Source organism: Sapajus apella, unplaced genomic scaffold (assembly GCF_009761245.1).
Source record: "Sapajus apella isolate SASKATOON/1434 unplaced genomic scaffold, GSC_monkey_1.0 scaffold172, whole genome shotgun sequence".
Taxonomy (NCBI): Eukaryota; Metazoa; Chordata; class Mammalia; order Primates; family Cebidae; genus Sapajus; species Sapajus apella.
In genome coordinates this window covers 863,191-877,958 of record NW_022437112.1, presented here as the reverse complement: position 1 = coordinate 877,958, position 14,768 = coordinate 863,191, and the positions used below count along the sequence as shown (strand labels likewise).

The following is a 14,768-nucleotide window of genomic DNA, read 5'->3' as shown; positions in this document are numbered from 1 at the left end:
GGGAGGGAACAGCAGGTGTAGAAGCCCATGCAGGGGACAAATGTGAAAGATACTGTGTGGTGTCCACGTGGCCAGAATGCAGCAGGTGGGGAGGACAAGGGCAGAGGTCACACTAGGATCTGGGCAGCAGCAGGTCACGGGGCTGTTGGTGACAGGAAGAAATTTAGTTGTATTTTCAGTGCAGTGGAGCCACTAGCCACTCTATAGCTGAGAGGAATCTTACCTGATCTTTCTTTCATTTGCGTACCACATGGCATTAGGATGTGGACATCTTTAGGGCCAAAATTCTGGGAATGCCACTTGGGAATTAAGACGTGGAAATCTCTGAGGCCATTATTCTATTTAACACATGGGGATTCAGATGTGGACATCTCTGGGGCCATTATTCTGTCTCCTACATGGGGATCAGAAAGTGGTTCTTTGGGGCCATTTTTCTGTCTATCACATCAAGATTAGGATGTGGACGTCTTCGCAGCCGTTATTCTGTCTCCCACATGAAGACTAGGGAGTGGACAGCTTTGGGGCTGTCATTCTTTCTGCCACATGGGATTAAGACGTGGACATCTTTGGCCGAATCGCATTGCCTCCCATGCACGTTATGGAATTCATCCTCTGCTAACGGAGTGAAGATTTGTGCTATAAAATTTTGGACTCTTAAAATCCAATCTCACTGCAATCGTGATTCTGCGTCTTCTGTCTTTAACCTTTCCGTTGCTTCCTTTCCTGCTTCTGCTGCTGGATGGGCAGCAGCTCCTTTCCCCTGGAAGGGCACTTACCTACCATCCAGTCCATCTCCTCTACGTTATCCCCGTACAGCCCGTGGGCACTCTTCCCGAGGAAGTTCTTCATGGTGATAAGAGGGATGTGGACGTGCAAAAAGGAAACAACGAGGAGGAAAGGCCCAAGCTTATTCCTGAAAATCAACACAACAGATATTGAAGTCCTGTCAGTCACATCCTTGTTCACATGTCTTCTCAACTCTGCTCACTAAAAAGAAATGCTCAAAGCTCTTCTTGAACAGGAAAATATTCTTCTGTTTAACATTCCTTTTTTAGGAAGGTTCTCCTGTTTTAACAATCTTTCCTTTTTTTAGAGATGGGGTCGTGTTCTGTTACCCAGGCTGGAGTGCAGTGACACAATCTCAGCTCACTGCAGCCTCAGTCTCCCAGGCTCAAGTGATCCTCCCACCTCAGCCTCCCAAGTAGCTGGGGCTAGAGGCATGTGCTAGCAGGCCCAGCTTTTATTTATTTATTTATTTATTTATTTATTTTGGCAGAGACAGGGTCTCCCTATGTTGATTAGACTGGTCTCGAACTTCTCGGCTCGAGTGACCTGCCTATCTCGGCCTTCCAAAGTGCTGGGATTACAGGCATGAGCTACGATGCCTGCTTGGTCTGTTTAAGACTCTTTTTTTTTTTTTTGAGGTAGATTCTGGCTCTGTTGCTCAGGCTGGGGTGGAGTGGCATGATCTCAGCTCACTGCAACCTCCACCTCCCGGGTTCACGCAATTCTCCTGCCTCAGCCTCCTGAGCAGCTGAGATCATAGGCGTGTGCCACACTTTAACGTCGTGACTTTTCCCTTCTGAAATCTTTTAAAAAATCCAGACTGGGCGCAGCGTGGTGGCTCCCACCTGCAATTCCAGCATTTTGGGAGGCTGAGGCGGGAGCATTGCTTTAGCCCAGGAATTGGAGACCAGCACGGTAAACATAGCAAGACCCCACCTCTACTAAAAATACAAAAATTAGCAGGGTGTGGTGATGTGCACCTGTACTTCTGACTACTCGGGAGGCTGGGCGGGAGGACTGCTTGACCCTTGGAGGAGGAGGTTGCAGTGAGCTGAGGTTGTGCCACTGCACTCCAGCCTGGACAACGGGAATGAAATCCTGTCTCATAGTAAATAAATAAATAAAAACCCAAACTGATGTAATGCATCTTTTTTCCCTGAATATTACAATGTTCTAACTCTACATACTTCAGACAATGCAAAGTTAAAAGAACAGCAGGTTACTGTCTGACATGACTTTTATTTTGTTCAATTTTCTTTATAACTGCTATCATGTAGTGAGGAGTAGGATAAAATATTTATGAAAAAAGATACTTAAAAATGAGACACTTTAGACAATATTGTTTAAAAACAATTAATATTGTTCAAATTGTCCTCCTCAAAAGCAGTGCTTTGTCTTCCTCCTTTCACTTAGTCTTCATGGTCTAATCTCGATCCTTAAAGCATAAGAGCAATGGTGAAGGTGTTAGCCTTAATTAGAACACATCAGGCTGGGCTGGGCATGTCTGTAATCTTAGCACTTTGGGAGGCTGAGGCAGGAGGATTGCTTGAACCCGGGAGTTCAAGACTAGCCTGGGCAACATAGCCAGATCCTGTCACATTAAAAAACAAAAAGAACACAACAGTCTTACCTGCTTTAATTTGCAAGCTGTCAATGCCCTTTCTGTCATACATTAGGTAATTCCATGAAAAACTCTCTAAGAGACTGGGTGTGGTAGCTCACGCCTGTAATCCCAGCACTTTGGGAGGCCAAGGTGGGGGGATCTCTTGAGGCCAGGAGTTCAAGACCATCCTGGCCACTGTGGCGAAAACCTGCCTCTACTAAAAATACAAACATATGCCTTTAGTCTCAGCTACTTGGGAGGCTGAGGCACAAGAATCACTTAAACCCAGGAGGTGGAGATTGCAGAGAGCAGAGATCACACCGCTGCATTCCAGCCTGGGCAACAGATTGAGACTTGGTCTCAAAAAAGTAAAAATAAAAGAACGCTCTAAGAATGTTGTAGGAGGCCGGGCGCGGTGGCTCACGCCTGTAATCCCAGCACTTTGGGAGGCCGAGGTGGGTGGATCACTTGAGGTCACGAGTTCAATCCAAGCCTTGTCCAATAGGGGGAAACCTCTCTCTACTAAAAATACAAAAATTATCTGAGTGTGGTGGTGCACGCATATAATCCCAGCACTCAGGAGGCTGAGGCAGGAGAATTGCTTGCACCCAGGAGGCTGAGGTTATAGCAAGCCAAGATCACACCATTGCACTCCAGCCTGGGCCACAGCTCAAGATTCTGTCTCAAAAAAAAAAAAAAAAAAAAAATCTCTAAGAATGTTGTAGGATGCTAGGTGCAGTGGCTCACACCTGTAATCCCAGCACTTTGGGAGACTGAGGTGGGCAGATCATGAGGTCAGGAGATCAAAACCAGCCTGGCCAACATGGTAAAACCCGTCTCTACTAAAAATACAAAAATTAGCCGGGTGTGGTGGTACGTGCCTATAATCCCAGCTACTTGGGAGGCTGAGGCAGGAGAATCACTTGAATCTGGGAGGTAGAGGTTACAGTGAGCCAAGATCGTGTCACTGCACTCCAGCCTGGCAACACAGCAAGATTCTAACTAAAAAGAAAATAGAATGTTGTAGGAGATGATGACAACCTCACTGTCACCAGGCAAGGTGACTTGACTTTTGATGGTGTCACCGTCTTTACTAGCATACCCTTGGGGGGCATGAAAATAACTCTGTGTAGTGTTGAGACCTCTTTTCATCCTATTTCTCCTGGTCTGGCATAGGAAGTTTCCTTGCCATAGAATTTACTGCAGGCTGAATTCTGCCATAGGACATCTGACTTCTGATGATAGGCATTTTTTAAATTGATAATTTATTATAAAGTCCTTCAGGTGATGCAGTTTTCTTAAATAGTGTCCGTGGTGTTCCGAGGGAATAAGACTCCAGAGTAGCAGCAAGTTCCAGCCAACCTGTAACAATTTCTCTTTGAGACAAGGCCTGCTCTGTCGCCAAGGCTACCTTCATAGCCTCATGCATAGCCTCAGCCTCTGGGCCTCAAAGCATGCCCTTGCCTCAGTCTCCCAAATAGCTGGGATAACAGGTGTGCACCACTACGCCCAGCTCAGCCATAACACAAGACAAGTCAGAGGGCTCCACTGCCCCTCATCTATGCCCTATTTTTACCAAAAACTGTTTTTGGTCATGGCAATCCCATTCAAAGAAGACTTTTTTTTTTTTTTTTTTTTTAATACAGGGTCTTCCTGTGTCACCCAGGCTGGAGTGCAGTGATGTGACCTGAACTCACTGCAACCTTCACCTCCCAGGTTCAAGTGATTTTCCCACCTCAGCCTCCCGAGTAGCTGGGATTACAAGCATTCACCACCACATCAGGCTGAATTTTGTATTTTTAGTAGAGACCGGGTTTCACCATGTTAGCCAGGCTGGTCTTGAACTGCTGACCTCAAGTGATCCACCTTGGCGTTCAAAAGTGCTGGGATTACAGGAATGAGCCACCGAGCTCGACTGAAGAAGACTATTTAGGATGTGTTTTCATGCTAAAGCCGAGTGGTTGGAGGAAGCTGACCCTTTTCTGCTGACCTTTTGAGAAAGGACTTGACCTCCTGCAGCATAAGGGGCGTGACTCTTTGGAAACGCATGGGCTGCTCCATGATGGTGTGGTTTCTCATCAGAAAGCAATCGGCATGCACAATCAGAGCACCCACAAAATAGGAGGTTGTGAGGAGGAAGACAGCCAAGAGGGCTGACCAGATGACTGGCATCCACGAGACGGATATCAGGTGCATGAGCTTCCCTGCTGCCAGTGTGAGGGCGACCAAGGCCAGGACTTGGAAGAGGAAGTTGAGATTTTGTTCCAGGTCAACACGCTTCTCTGAGAGTTCCCAGCGGGCGCAGTCACCCATCATGGAGAAAGGCATTCCGTAGAAATAGTCAAAGCCGTGGTGGAGGGGGTGGTGGCAATGATCGCTGGCTGACTCACAGTTGAGACCCAGATGCCATTTTCCTGAGAGGCAAAAAGGATGTTGATGTGACAAGCGTCCGAGCATAACTGGGCATGTAGATATTGACTGTTTGTCACATTCTTGATACTCTGTTAGACACTGGGGGGCCGGGAGATTGCAGAGAGGTGCGGGCAGCATTAGCTGTTATTTGCAACGCAATCTGGCCTCATCGTTTCAGAGAAATGAGGACCCCTTGTGGCAGCTTTAGCCAAAATATTAGTTACCTCAAAGGTGGAACAAATTACTGTAAAACTGGTTGCTCAACACAACAGAAATGTATCCTCTCCCAGTCCTAGAGACCAGGAGTCTGAGATCAAAGTGTCTCTGGGCCAGACTCAAATCGGAGGCTCTAGTGGAGGCTCCCTCCAGCCTCTCCCAGCTCCTGAGGGCTCCAGGCATCTCTGCACTTGGGGCCTCCATGTTTCTGTGGCATTGTCCTCTTGTGTGTGTCTGTGACCTAATCTCCTGTCTTATAAAGACAGCAGTCCTTGCAGGAGGGCCCACCACAGAGGCTGCATCTTTACTTGATTATATCTGCAGTGGCTTTGTTGTCAGCTGAATCCTGGCCTGCCTCTAATTCATGGGTTGAAGCTCTAACCCCGGGACCTCAGAACGTGACTGTATTTGGAGACAGGGTGTTCAAAGAGATAATTAAGGCAAAATGATGTCATTAGTTTGGGCCCTGATATGGTGTGGCTGTGTCCCCACCCACATCTCACCTTGAATTGTAATAATCCTCATGTGTGAAGGGCAAGGCCAGGTGGAGATAATTGAATCATGGGAGTGGTTTCCCTCATGCTGTTGTCATGGTAGTGAATAAGTCTCACAAGATCTGATGGTTTTAGAAATGGGAGTTCCCCTGCGCAAGCTCTCTTGCCCGCTGCCATGTAAGACATGACTTTGCTTCTCCTTTGCCTTTCACCATGATTGTGAGCCCTCCCCAGCCATGTGAAACTGTGAGTCCATTAAACCTCTTTTCTTTATAATTACCCAATCTTGAGTATGTCTTTATTAGCAGCCTGAGAACAGACTAATACAGAGCCTAATCTGATAGAATTTGTGTCCTATAAGAAGAGGATATTAGAACACAGACATATACATACTCTCTCCAGAGGCTCTAGGGGAGGATCCTTCCTGCCTCTCCCAGCTCCTGGGGGCTCCAGGCATCCCTTGGCTTGTGGCCACATCACTCCAATTACAACTCCAATTACAATTCTCCTCTCTGTGGCCCAATCTTCCTCTACCTTCATCTTAAACGAAGCCTTGTCCCTGAACAGTGGGCCCAGCTGTATAACTCAGGATCATCTTCTCACCTCAAGACTGTTAACTTAATCACATTTACAAGGAGCCTTTTTTGCATATAAGCTAATATTTGCTAGATTCAGAGGTTAGGGGCTGACATCTCTGGGGACCATTACTTAGTCTACTGCACCTTGTTTTACAGGGCAATGATGAAAGCCAGAAAGCACCATGTGATACCATCAGCATGGGCAAAAGACTTCTCGACTTTGGAATCATTCTCTCTTTGATAAGCCACTATGACAGTGGCCATGGTTGAAGTGAATGGTGGGTTTCGCAATGCATACCTTTCAAAGTCAGTCAAAGGAATATAGCCTTTGCTTCTATGGGGTCACCACGATGGTGTTGACAAAGAGATGTGTGTGTCTTCTTACCACCCCAATTCTGTCTGCCACATGGAAAACCTCATGATTTCCCAATGAATAACCCATAAGGATAGATTCTTCTGTCTTAGAAAAGTTATAGTTGGCCAGGCATGGTGGCTTGCAACTATAATCCCAGCACTTTGGGAAGCTAAAGTGGTAGGATTGCTTGAGCCCAAGAGTTTGAGACCAGCCTGGGTAGCATGGGAAGACCCTGTCTCTACAAAAAAGAAAAATAGAAAACATTAACCGGGCATGGTGGTGCAAGCCTGTAGCAACAGCTCCTTGGGAGACTAAGGTGGGAGGATCACTTGAGCCTGTGAGGTCGAGACTGCAGTGAGCTGTGATTGTACCACTGCCTTCCAGCCTGAGTCACAGAACGAGACCCTGCCTCAAAAACACAAAGTCTATTGGAAAAAATACACCTTCGTTTGACACCGATGACTGAATCTCCCCAGAAATTTTATTTTTGGTAAAAAATTAAACAAAAAACATTTTATGATTTTTAACTTTTAGAAATATATAATTTACGGGATTTTATATTCATTGTATCCACTAGTCATATTGTTTGTTATCAATAAATGGAACTATTGATAAAAATCGTTACTATAACACATAACGATAATGGTAACTTGGTCTCCTTTCAAGGAACTATTGTCATTAATTTTATTTTTCATCCAATACATGACATGCTTTGTTAACTTGTAGAAAAATAAGCATGTTGGTTACAGAAGCCGACAGGGAGGTAGTAAATCTTGTAAAGACATTTTCATACACACCGAAGGGAAGAATAGGCAGCATTACACAAATTTTTGATAATATATTGTTTCTTACTTTTTATCATGGTCTACCAGAACATTGTGTGAAATGCCAAATATTTCATTAGGTTTATGTTCCTTTTCTTTCTTTGTTTTCTTTTTTTTTTGTAGAGTCAGGGTTTCGCCATGCTGCCCAGGCTGATCTCAAACTCCCAGCCTCAAGCAATTCACCCACTTCGGTTTCCCAAAGTGCTGGGTTGGAAATGACAGGCGTGAGCCACCGTGCCTGACTGGGGTTCTTTTGGTAAGGGCACTAGTCCTACACTTGAGGCTCCACTTTTGAAACCTCATCACCTCCCAAAGGCTCACCTCCTAACACCATCACCTGGGGGGGGTAAGAGTTTCAACACAGGAATTTGCAGAGGGGACAAAACATTTAGATCGCAGCACTAAACCAGCCAAGTTGATCCATAAACCAACCGTAACAGAGCTGAAGGTGTTCAGTCTGAGACATTAATGTCTAAGGCAAAAATTCCATGTGAAGGGTGGGAGAGGATCCCACAGAACAAAGTGGCTACGTGTTGTGCAGCGGAGCTTGGAACGTATGCCATAGGCATGAGCACATTTTACTTATTTTTAAATTTATGATTTTTTTTTTTGGTAGAAGTGGGGCTTTGTTATGTTGCCCAGGCTGGTTTCAAACTCATGGGTGCAAGCAGTCCGTCCACCTTGGCGTTCAAAGTGCTGGGGTTATAGGCATGAGCCACCTTGCCTGATCTGATATTTCTGGAGTACCTATTTTGCAGTAAACCACCTGGAAAGTAACATTGTTCCTAGGTATATGCAGCTTTCTGTCTAGTGGAAAATCCCACAGCACCTCATCCATTTTCCTTTCCTAAGTTTTTAGCGGAATGTCCTTTCCATATAAAGATCATGCGCTTACCACTTTTAAAAACACACATACCTATGAGTCCAGTAGCATAGCCTTTCTCTTTCAATATTTTTGCAAAAGTTGTCTCATTTGTCGGAAGACCTCCAGATGCTCCAGTCCACTGAAGAACACGGTGACCAATGCTGGAAACCATACCTTTGAGCAATTATTAGGAAAAAGAATTACTGTGATACATTTGTTTTCTGTTTGTTATTTATTATTATTTAAAAATAGAATTCTTGGTAAAAATCTCTCTTACTTAAAATTGAATTGAAAATGGACTTCCTACATGACTTTGCCTTGGGAATTGCAGTTTCGGCAGCAAAGTCAATGATTAATTTATTGAAAAAATTACTAAGAAGATGTATTTTCCTATTACCTGCAGGTTATAAGGAATATAATTCAGTGAAAATAAATAAAAATTAAAAATTATTTTTTGCTTGTTAGTTTACTTAGAGATGGGGTCTTGTTCTGTCATCCAGGCTGGAATGCAGGGGTGTAATCAATGCTCGCTGCAGCCTCGATCACCTAGGCTCAAACAATCCTCCCGCCTCAGCTACCTGAGTAGCTGGAACTATAGGTGCGCACCACCACACCTGGCTAATTTTTAAATTTTTTGCAGAGATGGGGTCTCACTCTCACCCAGGCTTGAGTGCAGCGGCCTGATTATATCTCACTGCAGCCTTGAACTCCGGGCTCAAGTGATCCTCCCACCTCAGCCTCCCAAGTAGCTGGGACTATAGGTGCACACCACTGTGCCCAGCTAATATTTTTAAATTTTTGGTACAGACGGGGTCTCACTATGTTGCCCAGGCTGGTCTTAGACTCGAGTAAATCCTCCCACCTCAGGCTCCTAAAATGTTGGGATTACCGACATAAGCCATTGTGCCTGGCCCAGAAATGATTTTATAATTTCATCAAACTTTTGATATAATCCAGAGGTTCTCAAACTTGTCTGCCCATTGGAATCATGTGGGGAGCTTCAAAATATTCTGATGCCTGGTTATCACCCCAGGGGTGCTAATTTTATTGGTCTTGGCTAGAACTTGGGATTTGGGATGGTGGGAAGATCCTCTGGAAGATTCTAATGTACTGACAAGGTTGGTAGCCACTGACAAAATTTATTCTCCTTTCCAAACATTCCAAATCTCTACCCAAGGGTTGGTTGGTTTGTTTTTTATCTATTTGTTTTGAGACGGAGTCTCGCTCTGTTATCCAGCCTGAAGTGCAGTGGTATGATCTCAGCTCACTGCAACCTCCGCCTCCCATATTCAAGCAATCATCCTGCCTCAGCCTCCCAGGTAGCTGGGATTACAGGCACTCACCATCACGCACAGCTAATTTTTATATTTTTAGTAGAGATGGGGTTTCCCCATATTGGCCAGGCTGGTCTCAAACTCCTAACCTCAAGTGATCTGCCTGCCTCGGCCTCCCAGAGTGCTGGGATTATAGGCATGAGCCATCATGACCAGCCTCTACCCAAGTGCTTTAAAATGTAGGTGTTATGCAGTATTATTATTATTAAGGTTTTATCATTATTCAGCTCTGACAAGGCCAACAGATCAGGAGATGCCTGTCGTTGGAGAGCTAGTTCGTTAGTCACAGTTCCTGATAGTTTATGACTCACAGTTCAACAGGAGGCTGGGGTGAGCCATGCTATGTGATGATATGGGGAAGCTCCAGGGTTGGTCAGGAGGCAGAGGGAGTGAGGGGAAAGTATGAAAAAAAAGCCTTTCTTATCTATTTCTTTTTTTCTATTTTGGGAAATAATGGGCAAGGTGGGGTAAGCCGGCTTAAGACTGGCCAGTTTGTATAATTTCCATGGGCTTTGGTCTGCAGGGGCTGTCCCTAGAAAGCTGGTCATTGATTCTGGGGGCATTAGGGCAAATAGTGAGTGGCCCCACATATGAAAATCTCCTAAAGGTGATGGTTGGGGGTGTGGGCTCTGGACTGATTGGTTTATCTATGAAAGTTACACTCCCAGGTGACATGCTTGTTATCGCTAAGAATTGGCTAGCATTGGGAGGGCCAGTCCCGCCAAGGTTAGCAAAGCCCTGAGATGTCAAAGCATCAGAATATAAACCTGCCTGGGCACGGTGGCTCACGCCAGTAATCCCAGCACTCTGGGAGGTCAAGAAGAGAGGATCTTTTGAGCCCAGCATTTCAAGACCACAATGGGCAAGATGGAGACAGCCCTCTTATCTCTAAATCGAAAAAATATATTAAAAAATCCGAATTTAAAAACTAAAAACTGTGATTTATGCACCAGGCTGGACCCTAGTGCAGCTGTAAGGAGAGACTAACCTGATCGAACAGGGTACCTGCCCGTGAGGAAGGCTGCTCTGCTCGGGGTACACAAAGACGCGGCAGAGACGTGCTGGGTCAGCTTCACGCCGAACTCTGCAAGGTGGTCGATATTTGGAGTCCTATGGAGGGACAAATTAACACCTTTACTTGTTAAAATTAGACAGGTTCTTCATAAGCATAGCTACATGCTTCTTCACAGAAGGTCCGCTGGTCACACAGAGTGCTTCAAAATGTTCTTAGGAATGACCCAAAGACAATGTCAAGCATTTCTAACGTCTTCTGAACCTTCAGAGAAACATCAACTCATTTAAATAGGAGAGCCTGGGTGTGGTGGCTCATGCCTGTAATCCCAGCCCTTTGGAAGGCCAAGATGGGAGGATTGTTTGGGGCCAAGAGTTCAAGACCAGCCTGGCACACATGGCAAGACCCTGTCTCTACAAAAAAAAAAAAGCTTACAAAAATAGAAACATTAAGGCATGGTGGTGCAGGTCTGTAGAACCAGCTACTCAGGAGGCTGAGGAAGGAGGATTGCTTGACCTTAGGAGTTCAAGGCTGCAGTGAGCTGTGATTACAACACTGTACTTCAGCCTGGGTGACAGATAAAGCCCTGTCTCTAAAATAAATAAATGAATGAATAAATAAATAGAGTGACTAAGTTTCCACAAGGCACTATTGGTACTGAGAGAACAACCTCAGGAAATGCAGAACTGAGAGCCCAGGGCACCTTCTGCAGGACTCACAGTGTTCATGGGAAGGTTTGACTTCATGGACACCAACACACTGTAGGTGCTACATGAGAGTGGAAGGCTGGGATTCGGACAGGAGGATGGACTAGCTCTAGCTCATGACAGATGGGCACACCATATTTTGGCATTAGGAGGGTGTGGACTTGTCTGCCTGAAGCAGAGCTTCTCGGCAGGGGAGCACTGAAATCCGGCATAAGTGCTGGGCTTGGCTAGATGGACAGGATAGGAGTGAGATGGAGATCAATACTGGCGTTCTGCTTACAGGCAATGGCACTGATTTCTTCTGTTTGTTTGTTTGTTTGTATTTTGAGACTGAGTCTTACTCTGTCGCCCAGGCTGGACTGCAGTGGTGCTATCTGAGGCTCACTGCAACCTCCGCCTCCCGGGGTCAAGCGATTCTCCTGCCTCAGCCTCCCAAGTAGCTGGGATTCCAGGTACCCTCATCACATCCAGCTAATTTTTGTATTTTTAGTAGAGACAGGGTTTCACTATGTTGGCTAGGCTGGTCTCCAACTCCTGACCTCCAAGTGATCCGCCTGCCTTGGCCTCCCAAAATTCTGGGATTACAGGTGTGAGTCACCATGCCCGGCCTGTTTGCTTTTTGAAACAGGGTCTCATTCTGTTGCCCAGAGTGTAGTGGCCTGATCACAGCTCATTGCAACCTCAAACTCCTGGGCTCAAGCAATCCTTCCGCACCTCACCCTTTTGAATAACTAGGATTACAGGTGCATGCCACCATGCCTGGCTAATTTGTTTTGAATTTAAAAATTAATGTTTCTATTTTGTAGAGACAGGATTTCACTATGTTGCCCAGGCTGGTCTTGAACTCCTGGACTTAAGTGATCCTCCTGCCTCAGCCTCCCAAAGGGCTGGGATTACAGGCATGAGCCACCATGCCTGATTGATAGCAGAGATTTCTAAAGCATTGTCCATCATGTACTGGGTGGATAAAAATCATATTTAAAAAATGAAATTAGGCCGCGTACAGTAGCTCACACCTGTAATCCCAGCACTTTGGGAGGCTGAAGCGAGTGGATCACTTGAGGCCAGGAGTTCGAGATCAGCCTGGCCAACATGGTGAAACCCTGTCTCTACCAAAAATATAAAAATTAACCAGGTATAGTGGTGGGCAGCTGTAATCCCAGCTACTCAGGAGGCTGAGGCAGGAGAATCTCTGAAATCCGGGAAGTGGAGGTTGCAGTGAGCCAAGATCACATCACTGCACTCCAGCCTGGGCAAGAGTGAGACTGTCTCAAAAAAAAAAAAGAAAAGAAAAGAGGCTGGGTATGGTGGCTCACACCTGCAATACCAGCACTTTAGGAGGCTGAGGCGTGTGGATCACTTGAGCCCAGAAGTTCCAGAGCAGGCTGGGCAACATAGCAAAACCCCGCCATTACAAGAAATTTAAAAATCACCCAGGCACGATGGTGGATGCCCGCAGTCCCAGATACTCGGGAGACTGGGGCAGGAGGATCACTGGAACCCAGGAGGCTGATGCTGCAGTGAGCTCTAATTGTACCAGTGCAACCCAGGCTGGACCACAGAGTGATTGTGTCTCAGAAAAAATAATAATGATAAAAATAAAAATGAAATGAGCAGTCGTATGTAGGACGGACTGAAGTGGGGTTAGTGCTGGCAAGGGACGAAAGCAACATTGGAGAGAGAGAAAACACAGAAGCGCTGCAGCGTGAACTGCCAAGTTCAAGGGCTATGTGCATTTTCAGTGGCTTCTGTTTCTTCTGGTGTCCGCATTGGGGGCACCAGGGAAGTCTTTCTCTGTCACTTGCCTCATGGTGTTGTTGCCATAGCAGCCGATGTCCCCGATGCCAAGGTCGTCGGCCATCAGAAGAAGAATGTTCGGCTGGGAGGCGGAAACGTCACTGGAAGCTGAAGGCGCCAAACTTAGCAGCACGCCGAGCATCCCAGCTAGCCAGCCCCTGAAGCACAAGCTGTCAGAGACTGCGTCACGTGCCTGTCCACCTCACTTGCAACTCGTGTATGAGGGAAGTTGGCCTCGCTATTTTAAGGGGCATAGATGTTATCATCACATTTCAGACTAGCTTTCGGGAAATCTCTTAGGCATTTGATTGTTTTTCTCTGGTTACAGTTAACTGATACTGTTGATGGTTTTATTTGGCCTTTAAGTATTTTCTTTTGGAAGCTCTAAAGTCTGTTGTTAAATGATTAAACTCCTGATTAACAGGAAGCCTTCGTCGAGTGCAGTGGCTCATGCCTGTAATCTCAGTACTTTCTGAGGCCATAGCTGGTGGATTGCTTTAGTTCAAGAATTCAAGACCAGCCTGCACAACATGGTGAAAACTCATCCCAAATTAGCTGGGCATGGTGGCACGTGTCTGTAGTCCCAACTACTGGGAAGGCTGAGGAGGAAGGATCGCTTGAGCCTGGGAGGTTGAGGCTGCAGCGAGCTGAGATCGTGCCACTGCACTGCAACAGAGCAAGGCTGTCTCAAAACAATAACAGCAACAATAAAAAGCAAAAACACACAGAAAACCTGCCTAGTCATGGTTTCCTGGATGGATCGAGTCCCCAGAACAGCTATTGCCCCTTCTCCATTGCCTCTTCTCCTTCATTGTTCTTCCTTAAGCAAACTGTGTTGAATTTACGGACTGGGGCTGGGGTTAGGGGTTGGACCACCCAGCAGAGCAAGGAAGAGGCATAGCTTGGGGCAAGGTGAGACCACAGTGAGCTGCTGCCTCTGAGTCCATGTAAATCCTCTGTGCATTCTGGCACACAGATGAAAATACCCAGGACTGACTTTTTTAGCCCAGTGGTACTTGATGACAAGTGGGTTTGGAGGTGACAGAGGTCCCAGCCTGCAGGAGAAAGCCCCGGTGGTTGTGTACCATGAGGCAGCATTGGCACAGGGGTTGGTGACATACAGCCTGACACCATCATTGCCACCTCTCTACTTGATGCCACCCTGGGCATGCACACAGACAGCTGGGCCATAGTGTTCCAATGCCCAGTGCAACGCAGTAAAGATATGATCCGAATCTCCAAGAAGGTTTGAAGTAGGGGAAACTCTGGTTTTCCTTGGAAAACCAGACACCTGGCCCACAGCAGAGGTTGATGCCCACCTGACTTGCAAAGAGTGAAATAAAATTCCTTCTGAGGCTGCCTGGGACAATGCCAAATCAAGGGAGCATGGAGCACATCTATTAATCACGAGTCTGATGCTTCATTCTCCAGATGCAGGATCAATCACTGTCAGTGCATTCTAAGAAAGCATCATCAAGAGATGCAGAAGCGGTCAGGTGTGGTGGCTCATGCCTGTTATCCCAGCATTTTGGGAGGCCAAGGTACGAGGATTGCATAAGCCCAGGAGTTCAAGACCAGCTTGGGCAACATGGTGAGACCCTGTCTCTATAAAGGAAAAAAAAAAAAGGAAGGAAGGGAGGGAAGAAAGTTAGAAAGAAAAAGAAAGAAAGAGAAAGAAAGAAAGGGAGAAAGAAAGAAAGAAAGAAAGAAGAAGGAAAGAAAGAAAGAAGAAAGGAAGGAAGGAAGGAAGGAAGGAAGGAAGGAAGGAAGGAAGGAAGGAAGGAA

General features: G+C 46.1%; 1 protein-coding gene across 5 annotated transcripts in view; it reads right to left on the bottom strand.

Moving 5' to 3' along the window:
* Window positions 1-14,768, bottom strand: part of ARSL (arylsulfatase L) — a 37,794-nt gene that overhangs the window by 13,836 nt on the left and 9,190 nt on the right. For 3 of the 5 annotated variants that reach the window (XM_032267796.1, XM_032267794.1, XM_032267792.1), the window contains exons 2-6: window positions 12,992-13,141; window positions 10,456-10,577; window positions 8,185-8,307; window positions 4,380-4,803; window positions 777-913 (exon numbers count right to left, since the gene is read on the bottom strand). In XM_032267796.1, the coding sequence (XP_032123687.1) occupies window positions 777-913; window positions 4,380-4,803; window positions 8,185-8,307; window positions 10,456-10,577; window positions 12,992-13,141 (956 nt within the window). The remainder of the gene's footprint in view (window positions 1-776; window positions 914-4,379; window positions 4,804-8,184; window positions 8,308-10,455; window positions 10,578-12,991; window positions 13,142-14,768) is intronic. The other 2 variants (XM_032267793.1, XM_032267795.1) reach the window with 2 other exon arrangements.